This window comes from Salmo salar, chromosome 10, assembly GCF_965601325.2.
Source record: "Salmo salar chromosome 10, fSalSal1, whole genome shotgun sequence".
Taxonomy (NCBI): domain Eukaryota; kingdom Metazoa; phylum Chordata; class Actinopteri; order Salmoniformes; family Salmonidae; genus Salmo; species Salmo salar.
In genome coordinates, this window is record NC_138300.1 from 48,406,296 (window position 1) to 48,426,511 (window position 20,216).

The window sequence follows — 20,216 nt, forward strand, 5'->3', positions numbered from 1 at the left end:
TTGAACATACATTTGTTTATGTTTTTGAGAGACCAGAGAGTATCTGTGATGGCTTATAGAGTGAAAGAGGTTTGTATTGAATGTATGAAAACATCAACATGGGATAAATGTGTGTTAGAGGCCACACTCTCCCTTGTACCACCATGTGGGTTGGCTCAAACCACACAACACCCACTTCCTGTAGAACGAGGACCTGTCAGATAGAGCCTCCCCTCATCAGTACAATCCCCCTCCACCCCAGACCACAACGTTATGCTGACAGACACTCACAAACACCTTGCCACTCTCAGACATAGAGCTTAGGGCAGCGATGGGGTAGATCAGACACACCTGTCTGTGGATGGGACACACCTGCCACCTGTCTGTGGATGTCATGGATCTCCATCTCACCTCGAGGGTACTCTCTGTCTGGCTCTGGATCATAGCAGGCTGGGTGAACGTACTGGGGCATGGGATTGTAGATGAGGCTGTCCCTCACCTGTCAAAGAAAGGTAGGACATTGGACCACCAGTTTGTTTTTTAACACAATGAATTGACAAAAATAGTCATCTGGAATAGTGTTATGGCTAGACAAAACAAGGCAACATTGTTATTCATCTCTCAGCTGAACTTCTCTCTCGTTGTTCAGTATTGGTGACTTATGCCTGTTTTTACAAAAAAGTAAGAAAATGTATGCACTCATTACTGTAACTCGCTCTGGATTAAAACGTCTACTAAATGGCAAAATACTATTTGTTACAGCATTATAAAACAATAATAAATTACAGAATTCAACATGTTTATTTCAAAACTGTAATAAATTATATTATTTCCCAACCAGATGTGTTGTTGTTGGCTGGTGATGCGGATCCAAAGTGTTTTACCAGGACACAGTATGACTTCACCTGTTTCTGGGAGGCACCAGGCAACACGGCTTATGACTTCTTCTACAGGAATGATAAGTATGTTCAATGTATTCTGGTAAATAAAAAAAATTGCAATATTTTCAGAAAATACACTAACATGTATTACAGTTCTATTACACTAACAAGTGAACAGTTGACATACACTCTGTACTGCCAGGCACTGACACCAGTCATCTTTCCTCTGTCCCTGACCAGTGAGGAAAAGGAGAAGCGGTGTAAACTGACTCTCCAGAGGACAGAGAAAGGGGAGGAAGAGGAGGAGGAGAAGGTTCTCCATGTCTGCTTCTTCCCTTGCTCTGACGTCTTCCTGTTCACGCTCACACACATCAGAGTGGTGGAGAGCAGCTCCAACTACACACTCTTCACACGCACCATCAGCGTTGAGGACCAGGGTGAGAGAGAGAGAGAGAGAATTTTAGTTTGAAATCTGAAGCGCATCCTCCCTGTTTCATTCTCTCTCTCTCTCTCTCTCTCTCTCTCTCTCTCTCTCTCTCTCTCTCTCTCTCTCTCTCTCTCTCTCTCTCTCTCTCTCTCTCAGGTCTCCTGGAACCCCCTGTGAATGTATCCCTTCACCCAACAGGGCAGGCTGGGCAGCTCCAGGTGGCTTGGCACGCATCAAGAGATTGGAAGAACAACGTGCATTATGGGATGCGTTACTCCTCCCAGGGACTGGGGGAGAGGACAGAACTGGTACTACAACTCAGAAACAGAAAATCAACACCAATTCATCCAGTCACATTCACTGCAAGGGGAAACAGACATATTAAGTGTTTGGTAAAAAATCTATCATGACTGGGGCATTCACTATTAGTACCCACCTTGTTGGTAGGCTACAGGGCGTCCATTTTGTGCAAGAACGTTCACTGTGCTGCTGCTGTAGACTTCCTGTGATATTTCTTCCCTCTGTCTCCAGATAAGGTCCATGAGGTCCCCCATCCACAGCCTGGTCTCTCTGCTGCCAGGGGAGGTGGTCAGCGTCCAGCTGAGGGTCAAACCCAATGGCTACAGTGAGACAGAGACCAGCGGTCACTGGAGCGATTGGTCGGTCCCCATCACTGCCATGGTACCTCAGAGCGCAGGTGGGTGACCTACTGAGCATAGGCTAAAGACGGATAAAGACAACAGTGCACATGTGGGGCGGCAGGTAGCCCGGCGGGTAGGAGTGTTGGGCCAGTATCCGAAAGGTTGCTGGATTGAATCCCCGAGCTGACAAGGTAAAAATCTGACGTTCTGCCCCTGAGGAAGGCCGTTAACCCACTATTCGACCAGGCTCCAAAGACGTGGATGTGGATTCATGCGGCCCCCCTAGACCTCTCTGATTCAGAGGGGTTGGCTTAAATGCGGAAGACACATTTCAGTTGAATACATTCAGATGATGTTGTTTACTGACAGCACTGTAAGAGTGATGGAGTTTACTACCACTGTTTTCCAGCTGATATCTCATTGTTGTGTCATACCTCTGACCTGCAAAACATCACCTGCCAATGGAATGGGCAGTCCTACAGAGATGCTACCTACACCTTAAACTACAAGCTGGGAGCCAGGTAGCTGTTAACATACAAATGACCTCAACAAACACGCTACTCTACATGATTACAGCAAAATGTTCCACAGTGAGACATAAATGAAAGCAAAACTCATATTGCATTGTAAAACATACTTGGTGATTATGTATCATTAAACCGCTGTTTGTGTAATCTCTGCAGTAAAAGGGAGGGCTGGAGAAAGTGTCTGCAGAATGAGAACACCTCCTACCAATGCCGTTTCCATGGAGCGGAATCCAGTGAGATACTGGTTAAACTCGGTACTGGTCCTGGTTCTCTCAAACGGACCTTCTATACTGAACCCTTCAGACTCAACAACAGCAGTGAGTTACACTGATAATAGATGACTTGGCAGCTGTGAACGCTTCCTTTCAGTCAAAAAAGGAGACTACCAGTATACTACATTGCCATTAAGAGTTAAACAAATGGAAAGAGGTGGAGTCTAGCATGCATTTTTCTTAATTTTTGAAGAATCCTTGTTGAAATACACTACTGTTCAAAAGTTTGTGGTCACTTAGAAATGTCCTTGTTTTTGAAAGAAAATCACATTTGTGTCCATTAAAATAACATCAAATTGATCAGAAATATAGTGTAGACGTTGTTAATGTTGTAAATTACTATCGTAGCTGGAAACGGCAGATTTTTTATGGAATAGGTGTACAGAGGCCCATTATCAGCAACCATCACACCTGTGTTCCAATGGCACGTTGTGTTAGCTAATCCAAGTTTATCATTTTAAAAGGCTAATTGATCATTAGAAAACCCTTTCGCAATTATGATAGTACAGCTGAAAACTGTTGTCCTGATTAAAGAAGCAATAAAACTGGCCTTCTTTAGACTAGTTGAGTATCTGGAGCATCAACATTTGTGGGTTCGATTACAGGCTCAAAATGGCCAGAAACAAAGAACTTTCTTCTGAAACTCGTCAGTCTATTCTTGTTCTGAGAAATGAAGGCTATTCCATGCGAGAAATTGCCAAGAAACTTAAGAACTCGTACAATGCTGTGTACTACTCCCTTCACAGAACAGCGGAAACTGGCTCTAACCAGAACAGAAAGAGGAGTGGGAGGCCCCGGTGCACAACTGAGCAAGAGGACAAGTATATTAGAGTGTCTAGTGTCTAGTCTACTCAACTGGCAGCTTCATTAAATAGTACCCGCAAAACACCAGTCTCAACGTCAACAGTGAAGAGGTGACTAAGGGATGCTGGCCTTCTAGGCAGAGTTCCTCTGTCCAGTGTCTGTGTTCTTTTGCCCATCTTAATCTTTTCTTTGTATTGGCCAGTCTGAGATATGGCTTTTTCTTTGCAACTCTGCAACTCGTTTCCAGCTACAATAGTCATTTACAACATTAACAATGTCTACACTGTATTTCTGATCAATTTGATGTTATTTTAACAGACAAAAATATTAGCTTTTCTTTCAAAAACAAGGACATTTCTAAGTGACCCCAAACTTTTTAACGGTAGTGTAAATCTGTAACGATACAATCTGTATTATGGACATCAAATAAATGAAATGAAATCAAATTTTATTTGTCACATGCGCCGAATACAACATCTGTAGACCTTAATGTGAAATGCTTACTTACAAGCCCTTAACCAACAGTGCAGTTCAAGAAGAGTTTAGATAATATTTACCAAATAAACTCAAGTAAAAAAATTATAAAAAGTAACACAATAAAATAACAATAACAAGGCTATATACAGGGGTTACCGGTACCGAGTCAATGTGCAGGGGTACAGGTTAGTTGAGGTAATTTGTACATGTAGGTAGGGGTGAAGTGACAATTCATAGATCATTTTTGGGGCTTTTCTCTGACACACCTAGTATAGAGGTCCTGGATGTCAGGAAGCTTGGCCCCAGTGATGTACTGGCCTGTACGCATTACCCTCTGTAGTTCCTTACGGTCAGATGCCGAGCAGTTACCATACCAGGCGGTGATGCAACCGGTCAGGATGCTCTCGATGGTACACTAATCATCTCTGTAAAACTCATGTTATGTCTCTCTCTCCTCTCTCTATGTTGCGGTCAGTTCAAACAGGCCCTCCAGGGAGGCTGAGGGGGCAGTGGGAGGGGGGCAGGCTGCGTCTGAGATGGGGTACACCCCTACTGGCTTTGTCTCTCCACCTGATGTACCAGCTCCGCTACCAGCCTCAAGGGGAGGCCGTCTGGAAGGTACAGTACCGAGCCTACCTACAGAGCCTACCTGTTCTGTGGTAAACCCATAAGCCTGGCTCTGTCCTTATTGCATATGCAAACAGGGAACTACATGTTTTGTCATGAGTTTGTATTTTGCAGTACAAACCAATAACTGTGCAATTCAGTGGAGGCTGAACTGAGCTGTCCTCCCCAAAGCACCCTCCACTGGTGTTATTGTGTGTTGTCCTCTCTCTTCAGCTGGTGACCCTACAGGTCCCTGAGAACAGTACTTGTCTGGACATTCAGACTGGCAGTCAGTACTTTATCCAGGTTAGAGCCAGGCCCAACGCGTCAGTCTACGCTGGCTACTGGAGCGACTGGTCACCCCCACTCACTGTGGACACACCTTCAGATATAGGTAAAGTAACACTTCTATGGAGACCATTTTTCATATCTGATTACATAAAATGTCTGCTGTACATGGGAAGGTGGATACTGCTTGATAATTCAAACCTTTTTGTATTCTGTGACGTTCAGGTAGGCCTAGAGAGGTGCAACCCATGAATAGTAGATATTACAGTCACTGCGCTTCTAATCAGGCAGGCTATTGTCATTCTCAAACTCTGGTTCTTTATTTGAACTCAGCAGGGGCCCTCTTCATCCTCTGCATTCCTCTCATGATGCTCATCCTATCAGTTGTGTTCCTCTCAATGTTCTCCAGGTATCTCAGGTAAGATGCTTTTTCAGTGTGTACCACCTACCGTAAACACACGTATCTTTTAAACCCTATTCATGGACATGTTGTGTACTCAATGATTTTTCCACCAGTAAGCTCAAACGGTATCTGTGGCCACCAGTCCCAAAACTTGACAAAGTACTGCACGGCTTCCTGACAGACATCAACGGCCAGACTTGGGTAAAAACATAATTGATTACAGTACACAGTAGATTAACATTATGGAACTATAATGAACAAAAATATAAACGCAACATGTAAAGCGTTGGTCCCATGTTTCATGAAGTGAAATAAAAGATCTCAGAAATGTTCCTTATGCACAAAAAGCTTATTTCTCTCAAATGTTATGGACAAATTTGTTTACATCCCTGTTAGTGAGCATTTCTCCTTTGGCTCCCCAGTGGGATGGCCTATGCCCTCCCAAGCCCACCCATGGCTGCGCCCCTGCCCAGTCATGTCAAATCCATAGATTAGGCCCTAATTTATTTATTTCTATTGACTGATTTCCTTATATGAACTGTAACTCAGTAAAATCTTTGAAATTGTTGCATGTTGCATTTGTGTGTACGGTAGATCAATTGAAGGGGTCACATTTTAACTGTGTGTTCAATGTGGTTTATCTTTGTGTGGATGTGTTGGAAACCACTGGATCTGAGTCTCTGTACGTACGTGTGTTACCTCCATAGGACCCTCCCTTCATTATCAAGCAATATTCTGAGGAGACCCCAGCCTGTGTGGTGGAGATTATGTCTGAGAGGGAGGCTCCAGATGGAGGGAAGCTTCCCAGGGACTCCTCCTTACTACTCTCCCCAGAACGAGGCTCCGCTGGCGGGGAGGAGGAAAGGCTCCCCACCCTGGCCCTGGAGCTCAGCCAGGACTACGTAACCCTGGCCACGGATGACGTCATCCCCTGTTTCCGAGGGAACAAGTATGTGTATGACGGGGAGGTGGGGACAGAGTCTCGAAGCCTGGGGGAAGATGAGGTTCTCCAGATGAGGTGTCACTGCTCCTCCAACTTCCCATCATCCTCCAGTACCACGGACATCCTCAACCGCTCCTACATGCTGCTGGCCGAGCAGCCTATAGAGATACTGGACTGTCAGGGCAGCAGCAGGGCCGGCAAGCTCTATGCCAAACTGGAGGGAACAAACTCAGCTAATGCAAACACCTGATTGGCACAGCTCAACAAAGGCACACAAACTGGACAGTTACAAAACATCAAAACAATATCCATTACATCACTACTAAAACAGGTCCTTGCATACAGCTTATTAAAGATGTGTTTTTATGATTAATGGGATAATATATCAAGTGCACCCAAATCTGGATGAACGGGTATGGATATGTTGCACGGTCATACTATATACTGTAAATATATATATTTAACTTGTCACATATCTGTCTGTAAGGTATATACTGTAGAGTGCATTTGGAAAGGATTCAGACCCCTTGATTATCCCACATTTTGTTACGTTTCAGCCTTATTCTAAAATGGATTAAAACATCTTCAGGATCGGTGTCCCATCCATGGGACGGTTGAGCTAACGTAGGCTAATGTGATTAGCATGAGGTTGTAAGAAACAAAAACAAATCCCAGGACATAGACATATCTGATATGGGCAGAAAGCTTAAATTCATGTTAATCTAACAGCACTGTCCAATTTACAGTAGCTATTAGAGTGAAAGAATACCATGCTATTGTTTGAGGAGAGTGCACAATTATGAACTTGAAAATGTATTAATAAACCAATTAGGCACATTTGGGCAGTCTTGATACAACATTTTGAATAGATATGCAATATTTCACTGGATCACTCTAAAACTTTGCTAATGCAGTGCTGCCATCTAGTGGCCAAAGTCTAAATTGCACCTGGGCAGGAATAATTCATTATGCCCTTTCTCTTGCATTTCAAAGATGGTAAAACAACAAAACATTCTCTGTATTATCTTTTACCAGATCTAATGTGTTATATTCTCCTAAATTCATTTCACATTTCTACAAACTTCAAAGTGTTTCCTTTCAAATGGTATCACGAATGTGCATATCCTTGCTTCAGGGCCTGAGCTACAGGCAGTTAGATATTGGTATGTAATTTTAGGATAAAATGTAGGTTTTTAAAGAAAAAAATATCCTCAATTTACAATCCGTACACCATAATGACAAGGCAAAAATAGTTTTTTAGAAATGTTTGCAAATGTATTGAAATTAAAAAACAAATATCACATTTACATAAGTATTCCGACCCTTTACTCAGTACTTTGTTGAAGCACTGTTGGCAGCGATTACAACCTCAATTCTTCTTAGGTATCACGCTACAAGCTTGGCACACCTGTATTTGGGGAGTTTCTCCCATTCTTCTCTGCAGATCCTCTCAAGCTCTGTCAGGTTGGATGGGGAGCTGCACAGCTATTCTCAGGTCTCTCCAGAGATGTTTGATCAGGCTCTGGCTGGGCCACTCAAAGACATTGAGACATGTCTCGAAGCCACTCCTGCATTGTCTTGGCCGTGTGCTTAGGGTCGTTGTCCTGTTGTAAGGTGAACCTTCGCCCCAGTCTGAGGTCCTGAGCGCTCTGGAGCAGGTTTTCATCAAAGACCTCTCTGTACTTTGTCCGTTCATCTTTGCCTTGATCCTGACTAGTCTCCCAGTCCCTGCCGCTGAAAACATCCCCAGAGTGATGCCTCCACCACCATGCTTCACCGTAGGGTTGGTGCCAGGTTCTTTAGGTGCCTTTTGGCAAACTCCAAGCAGTCTGTCATGTGCCCTTTACTGAAGTGTGGCTTCGTCTGGCCACTCCACCATAAAGGCCTGATTGGTGGAGTGCTGCAGAGATGGTTAGCCTTCTGGAAGGTTCTCCCATCTCCACAGAGAAACTCTGGAGCTCTGTCAGAGTGACCATCAGGTTCTTGGTCACAATTGCTGTTTGGTCAGACAGCCAACTCTAGGAAGAGCCTTGGTGGTTCCAAACTTCTATTTAAAGAATGATGGGAGGCCACTGTGCCCTTGGAGACCTTCAAAGCTGCAGACATGTTTTGGTACCCTTCCCCAGATCATTGTCTTGAAACACAATCCTGTCTCGGAGCTCTATGGACAATTCCTTCGACCTCATGGCTTGGTTTTTGCTGACATGCACTGTCAACTGTGGGACCTTATTTAGACAGGTGTGTGCCTTTCCAAAATCATGTCTAGTCAATTGAATCCACCACAGGTGGCCTCCAATCCAGTTGTAGAAACATCAAGGAGGATCAATGGAAATAGAATGCACCAGAGCTCAATTTCAAGTCTCATAGCAAATGGTCTAAATAAGGCATTTCAGTTTTAATAAATTAGCAAACATTTCTAAAAACCTGATTTTCTTTATTCAGACCCCATAATGACACTTTGAATGTCCATCATTAGCTTATCCCTACAAAATATGCTTTCTTCATTCTAACCTCTGGAAAGCAATACCGGTAATTTGTTAAAGTAATGTAATCAGGACTACATGAAGAATGGAAAACTAGGCCTTCATACAAAAGTATTGTTATTAAATATCTTTATTACTGGTAGATACAATATTCACACAACAATAATGAAGAACATCCTAAAACCAACAACAGCAACATTAAAATGCTTGAATAAGGATAAAGAGGAAAGCCAAATTGCTAACTGTGATGGGAAGTTAGCCCTCCTCCCATCAACACAATGAGTTAAAACCAGACCTAAATATCCTTACAAAAGTTTGTAACAAGGGCAATTTTCAGTAAACAAACGTAAAACCAATATAATAGAAATCATGATTTGTGTTCTTGAATTATGACAGAACTCCATCAAATGTTCAAGTGCACTGCCAGTTTCCCCTTCAAGAGCTTCCAAAAATGATGTTCTGACAACAATGACATTGAAAAGCATTTGTAAAAGAAAACTAAAACAGATTTCCTAAAACCTCTCTCAGAAGATGGCAACAAACAAAACTGAGCCTCTAAAAAGACCCACCGTGGACAAAGACAAGGTGTCAGTGGGACTCCCATTCCCGAGTGGTACAGTAGTATTGGCAGTGGTTGAGGCGTGGGACTATGTGGTCCAACGGTGGTCCTGATGAGTTGTAGTTAGAGAGGGATCTTGGTTGTTGAAAATCAAACTGACCAAGTTGACTGGTTGTGATGGAGCAGGTTCCCTTCTAGGCCCCAATAAGACCCTCATCCTCATCCCTGTACCTTAGGACCCCCGATGGTCTTCAGTCTCTGACAGCTTTGAGTGCGTAGAGCACGTCATCCTGGCTGACGTTGAGTCTGACCCGCTGTAGCATGTCTAGATGGCTGGCCTCCAGCAGCAGCAGACGACACGCACCCAGACGCTGACACATGGCCAGACCCTCTGACACACTGATGGGCTGCAGGCCCTCCACACGACTCAGAGCCTGGTGCTGCACAAACACCTGGGAGGAGGGGACAGTGGACTTTAGATAAGAGAACTCCACAACACAGGTAAAAGAGGGAAAGATGTGTTGAGCAAGAGGTGTAGTAAGTCAATGTTGTCCTCATTAGGGCCTATACCTGTTGGAAGGTGGCCTCCTCCAGTCCCTGCCGCCTGAACTCAGCAATGACCGCCCTCAGGAAGAGCTGCTCCTGCAACGATGCACACCTAACAGAGAGATTTCACATAGATTGACAGCTCTCTGGGCCAATGGGAACAGACTGACAGGTCTGGGGAGCAATGGGATGTCTTTTACCTGATGGCCGTGATGTAGGAGGAGGAGAACATCTCATCCAGCGCCTCCATCACATGACTCATTCTCACCAATCCCACAGAGGACGGGTGCGAGGCGGAGTGTTCGCAAATCTCAGTGGCGCGGCGACAGATGTCCAGACAGCGCCGAGCGTCTCCTGACAACGCTGCCACCTAGTGGACGGAAGGGGGACAGCGCTCAGACACCACTGACCAATAGGTAGTCACAGAACAATTCACAGTATCATTCCAATAAATGACATTAACTGATCAATTAAGAGGCAGAGAGAAAAGAAAAGGACTGTGGAAGACCTGAGTGGTGCACCCCTGGGATGAATAATAGAGGGACAATTTTTAGTACATTTTTTTAATTTTACCTTTATTTAACTAGGCAGGTCAGTTAAGAACAAATTCTTATTTTCAATGATGGCCTAGGAACAGTGGGTTAACTGCCTTGTTCAGGGGCAGAACGACAGATTTGTACCTCGTCAGCTCAGTGATTTCGAACTTGCAACCTTTCGATTACTAGTCCAAAGCTCTAACCACTAGGCTACCCTGCCGTCCCAATATGGCCTACCTTTCTGGAGACCAGCTGCATAGCGTCCTCCTCGAAGGCCTTGACCATGATCAGTCTGGACGTGATGATCTGCTGCAGCTGCTTGAAGCTGTAGGGCTGGAACGACATCCTGGTCAGGCCCTGGACATACACAGAGAGACGCACAGGAAGTTACAGTTAAAAACAAACACTCCCATATGGACACTGGTTTGATCTGCACTTCAATAGGCCCGCAAACACGCTGAAAGAATTTTCCAGCAATACATACTATATAGAGTAAAAGCCGCCACATGGAAGCTCATATGAAAGCAGTGATTGCCAGCCTGGCCCAACAATCTAACAGCTCCCTCGTGTGGTGGGGAGTGGACTTAAATAGAACACTAATGCAGTGGTTCTCAAACCGCTCGTCTGGGAACCCCAGCAGGCCGTTCCATAAACGGGTTGGTTGTTTAGCAACAAAATCAAACCCAAGCGCAACTATGGGGCAAAATAAATGAGTTGGCTTAGACTGTAGACAACATGGAAACTATATTTTGTCTCAATCTTTATTGAAAACAAACACATTTACACAAATGAGCAGCTTTACAGTTGTTAGTTTGCTAGCGAGCTATTTTTTTCCGTATTAGCATTGACAGTCAAAACAAGACATGGTATGAAGAACAAGATGAAACGAGCCACCTATGATTCCCACATGGCAGCCTCTTGTCATTGCTGCTAGCTATCTGACCGTTCAGAATCATAAAGCTTGGCTTCCGGCCACATTGATGTACGTACATCATTTTCCTAACGTTGTCAGCTAACCCGTCTAGGCGTTTGATCCATTCCAGAGCTAACAAACCGGATTCAGCCGGTCATCAAGCCCTTGACTAGGAGAATCAGTTGAGCTAGTTCAGGGCTACAACTAAATTGTGAAACGTCTGGGTCCAAGGACATGTTTGACAGCCAGTGCACTGAAGTATCTCCACAGTCCTTACCAGTCTGCTGGCCACTCTGTTGATCATGATCCGCTCAGGCAGGTCCATGGTGTTGGCGATGGTCAGCACCACCAGGCGGGCGTGGCGCCTTGTCGGCCAATCAAACAGGTTGTACATGACATTCTGCTTCCGGGTCCACAGAAGGTCCAGCTGGGGGGAGGGAAGAGAACACAGGGTCAGTCATAGAAACAGAATGACTAGACCAGGCATCTCCATTAAGTCAATGAATATGTAGAATAGTGCAATTGAGTGTATAACAGACACGGTTTTCTGTCTTGAAATCCATTATCAGCATTTCCCAGTTGGTGTCAACAATGGTTACGTATTCTCCTATCCTTAGAGTCGAGACAGAGTGGATAAACAGCGGCCTTACCTCGTCCACCAGTAGCACGGTGGTCTCCTTCTTGGGGGTGGGGTTACTGAACCTCTTCTCCAATAGGGCTGCTGCGTGGTCAGCGGTCACCTTCTGGCCCGTCAGTTTCTGGAGGAGAACACAGTCAGGAGTTACACTGGTACTTGGAGCGAGTGTGTGTGTGTGTGTGTATATATATACACATACCTGTAGAATCTGGACGTAGGCTTGATGAGGGTCGGTCATTTTCATGCCGTTGATCTCGATGAATCGGAACGTGGGGATTTCATCCTTATCAGAGGCCTGCTGTAGACACCGGATAACCTCGTGGATGGTGGCAGTTTTCCCAGTTCCCGGAACACCAGAGATGTACATACACCTAGACAGACAGCTACTGTAACCCTTTTCCCATAACGTTATATCAGCAAGTTAAGGAGTGTCGACACTACTTGCATCAACGTAAGAAACAAGTCAATTTTCCATCGAAACAATCATTCCTGCGAGCTACCGTGACGATGCTGCTATTTATGTAAACTCTACTGTTACTGACCATCACATAGAACAGCTAATCCAGGGTTATGTTCAGAAGGGATCAAACTAGAGAAAAACTGAGGAAGCACTACGGAACTTGCCCAATGAGAAGGCAATACTCATTGTAGTGTCATTTCACAGTACTTTCTCCCCTTGGTTCCAACTGAACATGACCCAGAGTTTCCATGCCATTACCTACCAACATTTCATAACTAAGACCAAAAGAATTTGTTCAAAATAGCTTCAGAAGTTTTGTTAGTGGTAAAATATGGCAGTCCTCAAATTCCTGAAAATTCTGGTTTTGGTGAGACAGGGTTCACACAGTAACAATATTTCCTGAAACGTAGTGAGGTGTCTGTCAATCTTACCCTCCGGTCCCATCCATAACCTTGCTCTCCACAAAGTCATAGATATCCTGGAACTCCTGCTCCCTACAGGGAAGAGACTCTGGTACTGACGACACATGCAGCCTGAGGACAGGGACACACACGTCAATAAAACAACAAAGATCACATCTAAATAAATAAAATAACTCCTGCTCCCGAAAGGGAAGAGACTCTGGTACTGACGACACATGCAGCCTGAGGACAGGGACACACACGTCAATAAAACAACAAAGATCACATCTAAATAAATAAAATAACTCCTGCTCCCGAAAGGGAAGAGACTCTGGTACTGACGACACATGCAGCCTGAGGACAGGGACACACACGTCAATAAAACAACAAAGATCACATCTAAATAAATAAAATAACTCCTGCTCCCGAAAGGGAAGAGACTCTGGTACTGACGACACATGCAGCCTGAGGACAGGGACACACACGTCAATAAAACAACAAAGATCACATCTAAATAAATAAAATAACTCCTGCTCCCGAAAGGGAAGAGACTCTGGTACTGACGACACATGCAGCCTGAGGACAGGGACACACACGTCAATAAAACAACAAAGATCACATCTAAATAAATAAAATAACTCCTGCTCCCGAAAGGGAAGAGACTCTGGTACTGACGACACATGCAGCCTGAGGACAGGGACACACACGTCAATAAAACAACAAAGATCACATCTAAATAAATAAAATAACTCCTGCTCCCGAAAGGGAAGAGACAGCTGCGGTTCATCATGATGAGTTCAGATTTTTTTTTACCCCCACCCCAATCAAAGTTGCCTGACTTAAATAAACACAGAAGTAAATCATTGGCTGAAATGTACTGTCTGGATACGATGCCAGCTTGTTCTCACCTAGCCCTGGCCTCCTCCAGGATGTTCCCAGGCTGCCTGGCTGGAACAGTCCGGCTGGGAATACTGGGAGTGGCATGACGGGGGGTCCGGGGGGTACTGGGGGTGGCATGACGGGGGGTCCGGGGGGTACTGGGGGTGGCATGACAGGGGGTCCGGGGGGTACTGGGGGTGGCCTGGATGGGAAAACACACAGAATTCCTCAATCCCTTCCTCAGCTCAGGACAGAATGGGGGGAAAAAAAGAGGAGCTGACAGGCACCACAGAAGCCTACCATAGCAATACAAACCTTCTTGCTGGGCGTTTTGCGTGGGGTCCTGGCGGGGATCTTGCAATTTCTTCCTCTGATCTTCCTCACCACGGTCTCTTCCTCACTGTCTGTCTTCTCTTCATCGCTGCTGATCTGTAGGGCCTTCTTGGAGGGAACGAAACAGTCATCATCTCCATCGGAGCTCAGCTCTTCGGTATTGTTCAACATATTCCTATAAAAACAAATTAACACATTTTAGTAAATAATACTTCAAAATGGCATTCCAAAAATACTTTGTAGAGGAAGATTTTTTTTAAATGCATTTTTTGAGATACAAATTGAACTGAGTTGATAACATCAATTGGTGGCAACCACCACATAGAGGTATCATTAAACAACCCGTCAATCTTGTTCCATTTTTTTCAACTAACTTAAAATCACTCAGAAGTGAACGTTTTAAAATTACTCCTTAGATGGTCACAGTTCCTTTCAGCCAGTAGGGGCATACCAGAGATAGAATTAGAGGACTTTTCTGTGTGTGTTTGAGCACATGGGCAGAGCCAGAGAGAAAGAGGTGAAGCAAGAGGGTTTACTCCACCCAAAATCTGTCCATGAAAATAAGACCACAAAGCGAGGAATTTTTGTATGGAGGTCAGAGTGTCTAATTTAGTCAACAACAAAAATGAATTGCTAATTTGCTACGTGAGGCTTATTTGATCCGATAGAAGTTTCATACTGGTTAGGTTGTTCCGAATGCACTGATATGTAGGATTTCAGCAAGTTCAGAAAAAAACTAAAACATATCAGGAGTTGTGTCTGTTGTTCATTGGCTAGAATGGTCCCACCTGGTCTCGCCTCCTCCCACCAGCCTTCCATCAAAGACAGTACAGCGCTTCCATCTTTGAGGACATGCATTTCCATTGTTAGAGTGGTCACTCGACTACCTTGTCAATATAATAGATCATCTTTGGCAGTGCCATTGAGTACATCTCCATTTTGAAGTAGTCCATTTTCTTCTAGTACTTCTATGAGTTGGTATACACATTGCAAGCGTGCATACTGCCACTTGGAGTGTGTTGTTTGAACAGGTATAAAGCCAATGTTGGTGATTTACTGCCACCTGCAGTTATGGAATGCTTGCTCTCAAGTAGAATTCATTGGCTGATCCCTCCCAATGACCTGGATGGAATCCCGATGACCTGGATGGAATCCCGATGACCTGGATGGAATCCCGATGACCTGGATGGAATCCCGATGACCTGGATGATCCTTCCTTAACCCATAGTTGACTACTTTAAAACGGTGGAAGCCCTCAATGGTAATGTCCAAAAACAGGTATTATCCATCTGGAGACCTCCATCATTCTCTATGGGGCATACCTATAAGTCACATGACAACCAGCACTTACAACTGCTTCCTGATGCGTGACAACACCAGCTGGGCTGACTTCCTCTTGGAGCGAGGAGTCATGGCAATCGGCTGCATGGGAGAGTACTCAGAGTCCTCCTCCGCCCTGAGACACAAAGACGATAATAACAAATATAAATAACTGAATGGGATCATAAGAACAGAGTAATCAATAATGTGATTGATCGATCAGACTGTTAGATACTCACAGCACCCCCAGAGCAGGCTCTCTAATGGCCATGGCAGACTCCTTCCTCCTGGAGGGGGTGGTAGCTCTTTGGGAAGACAGAAAAGTGTATGAGTCAAGACACTCAATTTGCAATCTACTATTACTACGAATGTGACTTGTCTATTGGTTAAGGTGACTTAGTTGACCGTACGTAGTAAACACACTGCTTATCAACATGGGCTAAGTGACGTCTCTCATTAGCTGTGGATTTTTAACCCATCTCAAATGAAACCAGTGGAACTATGTACCATCTGCTGCGAAGCCATGTCTATGAAGACAGACAGGCAAGCTCCCACCAAGTGCTCCAATCTGACCGCTATACCCTGCCTACACCACCACACCCGTGCTCCTGTCACCAGACCTGGGGTGGCCTACTCACTTCTGTCCTCTAACATAGTTCCTCCTGGGGGTGGCCTGTCTCTTCTTGGGGGTCTTGGCAGAGCCAGAGTCTGTAGGTAACCCTGCCTCAAATACCTCATCCTCTAGGGCCAGGGTAGTCACAGCCAGCAACAGGTCACTGTAGAGGGAGGGAAGGAGGGGGCACACTGGCTTACTGATACTACTCACAGTATATTAGAGGACCTGGGATGATGTCGGTAAAGCTTCCACAACCAGGACATTGAGCTTGGAGGACCCTAGGATGATGTCAATAAAGCTTCCACAAACCAGGACATTGAGCTTGGAGGACCCTGGGATGATGTCGGTAAAGCTTCCACAACCAGGACATTGAGCTTGGAGGACCTGGGATGATGTTAAAGCTTCCATAACCAGGACATTGAGCTTGGAGGACCCTGGGATGATGTTAAAGCTTCCACAACCGGTCTGCCGAGTGGCGCAGCAGTCTAAGGCACAAATCGCAGTGCCAGAGGCGTCACTCCAGACCCGGGTTAGATCCCGGGCTGTATCCCAACCAGCTGTGATCAGGCGTCCCACAGGAGGCGGCACACAATTGGCCCAGCGTTGTCCGGGTTAGGGGAGGTTTTGGCTGGGGGGGGCTTTACTTGGCTTCTCGTGCTCTGGCAACTTCTTGTGGTGGGCTGGGCGCCTGCAGGCTGACCTCGGTCGTCAGTCGAACCGTGTTTCCTCCCGACACATTGGTGCAGCTGGCTTCCTGGTTAAGCGGGCAGGTGTTAACCTCTCTTGGGTAGGGGGCAGTATTTTCACATCCGGATGAAAAGCGTGCCCAAAGTAAACTGCCTGTTACTCAGGCTCAGAAGCTAGGCTATGCATATAATTGGTTGGTAGATTTGGATAGAAAACACTCTAAAGTTTCTAAAACTGTTAAAATAATGTCTGTGAGTATAACAGAACTGATATGGCAGGCGAAACCCCGAGGACAAACCATCCCCAAAAACAAAATGTCAGCCTACCACTGTTTTCAGCTAAACTGAGTTTTTATGGATATAAAGAAGGACATTATCGAACAAAAGGACCATTTGTGATGTATCTGGGACCTTTTGGAGTGCCAACAGAAGAAGATCAAAGGCAAATCGCTATTTCTGACTTTCGTGGCGCACCTGCCTGGTTGAAATGTTTTTCATGCTTTTGTATACGGGGCACTGTCCTCAGATAATCGCATGGTGTGCTTTCGCCATAAAGCCGTTTTGAAATCTGGCACAGCGGCTGGATTAACAAGAAGTTGAGCTTTATTTTGATGTATTACACGTGTGATTTTATGAAAGTTAAATATTTTTAATTCTGTAGTTTGAATTTCGCACTCCGCAATTTCACCGGATGTTGGCCAGGTGGGACGCTACCGTCCCACCTGCCCATAAGAAGTTAAGAAGCGTGGTTTGGCAGGTCATGTTTCGGGGGACGCATGAATCGACCTTCACCTCCCGAGCCCGTTGGGGAGTTTTAGCATCGAAATTGTGGAGAAAAAAGGGGTAAAAAATGTAAAATAAAACTTCCACAACCAGGACATTGAGCTTGGAGGACCCTGGGAAGATGTTAAAGCTTCCACAACCAGGACATTGAACTTGAATATAGTGTTAAGAATTATGTTTAGAGGCTGACAAGTAGCTAATTTGCAAAGTACAAGCGAGAACATTTAAAAAAATAGCTAAGATCTAACCAAAATGGCACCAGCTGATCTGTGTAACGTTGTACAGCTGATCTCTGTTGCGTTGTACAACTCCTGTAAGCCCAGTAGAAACAGCATCACACATAACTCTGTCTATTCCTGTGGTACCAGAGTCAAGGATTCTCTGAGTCTAACCCTACCTGGAGAAGTCCTGTTCTCCCAGGGCAGTCGGAGACAGTCTGTCCAGGCTGATCGAGGCGAGCTTCCAGGGGAACCCCCTCTGGCCGTTAGGGGTCTTGCAGCCACTTCTCACGGGAGAGAGGCTGCAGCCATGCCGGAGGGAGTGTGAAACTGAGGAGCTCAGTTTGAGGGACATAACTTTCTCTGACTCCACCTCTTCATCCAAGAGCTCACAGAGGACATCTGCTCTGGTCATTCTCTTCCCTGGACCTTGTAGGAGTAGAAACACACACACACACACACACACACACACACACACACACACACACACACACACACACACACACACACACACACACACACACACACACACACACACACACACACACACACACACACACACAAACGTTACACCACCAGGACCTGCTCTCCCAGGCGCTCCACCATCTCCTCTTGACCAACACAGTTAAAAATGTATTCATTTTAGATGATCACATCCTGAGATAAAGACACTCACTGGTCCCGATGCTGAGCTGTAGTTTCTTGCGTACACCCGGTGTGTCTGCAGCGCTGCCCCTCCTCTTGGCGCTCAGGATTTTAGAGGCAGAGAGCTTGGAGGCAGAGTGGATCGACTCTGCCTCAAGGGTACCCATCTTCCCGGCGCTCATGGTGGCTCTAGTGTCAGACACAGACCCTGCTCTCCTCATCACTGTGGGGTCTGGGGTGGGCAGGGCACGACGCACTGGGCCCCGAGACACAGGGGTTGGCGCGGGGGAAGCACAGGGGGGAAACAGAGGGAGAGCAGGTTTGGGAGGGGTTGAGGCAGGGGTATCCTGCATCAGGACAGGGTCTAAGACATTGAAGGCCTTGGTGTCCCAGGACAGCTTTACATAGAGGGTGTCCTTGGTTCCAGGCTCTGGAAAAGGAGCATCTTCAGGGATGTGCTGGACCTGGGGAGCAGAGGAAAGATGTTCAAATGGCATCAAAATCCATATAAAAAAAATCAAACAACAACATTTATTAAGTGCTTTTATAATGTCAACAGTCACAACAGACTGAGAAAGTGACCCAGAACTGAACAACTACGAAAGCAATCCTAAGTGAATAGGGACAAGGAAAAACACATCTATGAACACTTAAGAGGGCCAATTCTCAAGTCAACAAGAGAGAGCACAGGCGCTAACACTACGGTTCTACTGGTGAATTATCCTGCCTCACATGTACAGTGCCAAGGATGGATTCTGCGTTGATCTCATCGTCACAGGCACGTCCCAGGTAGTAGAAGATCTCCTGGGGATGGGGGCTCCTGCCCAGCAACATCATCTTATTTTGGGGCACCTCAGACAAGCGCAAGAACCACTGCACCAGCGCCTTCTTCTGCTTGTGGGACTCTGAGGACCAAAGACACGTACATAAGGTCATTGCAGGACATGATCCACTTTGCAACTTGAAATATGTGCTTGAAATAAGGATGACAATGTTTCCCCACCGAACAGAGCATTTTCAACATATTTCTGCCAAAGTCATCTGAGCAACAATAACAGTTCATACCGATAGGCTAGCCAGCCTAGTATAACTTACCTAGTTAAATAAAGGTTAATCATGATTTATTTTTAAATAAGTTGCAAGCCAGTATGCACATTGCATAACATTAAACCATGACTCACCATCACCAAAGAACTTGAGAAGCTTGGCAACGAAGGGGTTGTCATCATCATTTCCCTCAATGAGGATGTACTGGCCAGGTGTTACAGTGGTGACTGCTTCCTGATCCTCCACGCTCATGTTCAAGTACCTAGAGAGAAAAAGACCATCAAACATTGTTTCCATTGGAAATCGAGTGGAACAAAATATGAATGAACAGCTTTGTTGACGAGGCTACAAGCAAATTTATGTTATGACACTATGCTGAAACTTACTCAAAGTCATAAGTCTTTAACTTTCTGTCGAAGTTATAAGGTCTTCCGCCCCATTTGTAGATACGTCTCACTCTCAATCTTGTAAAGTAGCTGACCATAATTGCAGACCTTTTACAGAAGACACATTTTGGCACAGTGAGTAAATCAAGACTTGGTTAGACAACTTGGGACAAAGACAAGTCACGTTAGATAGTTGCCATACTTGCACTCGACAACCCAAGGAGCAAGGTGGCCTTAGTTTGCTAGCTAGCTAACCTCTATGAATAGGCTAGCTGCAATACTCACAGAAAAGAGACAGCCACTCGTCTGATAAGAGTCGAACGGGCAAGTTGATCAAATTTCAAGCAGTTTAATATAAACGAAGGTGCGCTATAGTGTAGTGATATAGCTAGTTGTCTTTTACACGTCGCTAACAAAAAAAGGTTGTCTAGTACAACGGATTGCGTCGCTGCACTTTCTACCTTTCGCGCGAAAAATTGCGTGCTTGGCATGTGACTGAAGTATCGACCAATGAACGCCT

The 20,216-nt window shown here is 45.3% G+C and overlaps 2 protein-coding genes across 6 annotated transcripts; one reads left to right on the plus strand and one right to left on the minus strand.

Moving 5' to 3' along the window:
• The first annotated feature begins 234 nt into the window (after positions 1–234).
• Positions 235–7,560, plus strand: LOC106560515 (thrombopoietin receptor). 2 transcript variants are annotated; one of them, XM_014123483.3, is made up of 12 exons: positions 235–491; positions 821–941; positions 1,101–1,297; positions 1,444–1,595; positions 1,819–1,984; positions 2,338–2,449; positions 2,612–2,772; positions 4,484–4,626; positions 4,849–5,008; positions 5,239–5,320; positions 5,419–5,506; positions 6,013–7,560. In XM_014123483.3, the coding sequence occupies exons 1-12, from the start codon at positions 341–343 to the stop codon at positions 6,496–6,498; spliced, it is 2,019 nt and encodes a 672-aa protein (XP_013978958.1). In that variant the 5' UTR covers positions 235–340; the 3' UTR covers positions 6,499–7,560. The 2 variants fall into 2 exon arrangements, with proteins under 2 accessions (XP_013978958.1, XP_013978957.1); XM_014123482.3 differs by having other exon boundaries at positions 5,236–5,320; positions 6,013–7,213.
• Positions 7,561–8,843: 1,283 nt separating this feature from the next.
• orc1 (origin recognition complex, subunit 1) lies at positions 8,844–20,211 on the minus strand. Of its 4 annotated transcripts, none has more exons than XM_082957046.1 (19): positions 19,982–20,211; positions 19,697–19,804; positions 19,445–19,572; positions 18,996–19,168; positions 18,295–18,727; positions 17,798–18,047; positions 15,954–16,091; positions 15,555–15,620; positions 15,347–15,451; positions 13,978–14,170; positions 13,692–13,864; positions 12,814–13,470; positions 12,122–12,293; positions 11,936–12,043; positions 11,563–11,712; positions 10,610–10,729; positions 10,037–10,206; positions 9,861–9,948; positions 8,844–9,742 (listed from the first exon to the last, which is right to left on the minus strand). In XM_082957046.1, exons 1-19 carry the CDS (start codon positions 20,185–20,187, stop codon positions 9,542–9,544), a joined length of 3,639 nt encoding a protein of 1,212 aa, XP_082813172.1. In that variant the 5' UTR covers positions 20,188–20,211; the 3' UTR covers positions 8,844–9,541. The 4 variants fall into 4 exon arrangements, with proteins under 4 accessions (XP_082813172.1, XP_082813174.1, XP_082813171.1 ...); XM_082957048.1 differs by having other exon boundaries at positions 12,814–12,915; positions 13,963–14,170; XM_082957045.1 differs by having other exon boundaries at positions 13,963–14,170.
• Positions 20,212–20,216: the final 5 nt, after the last annotated feature.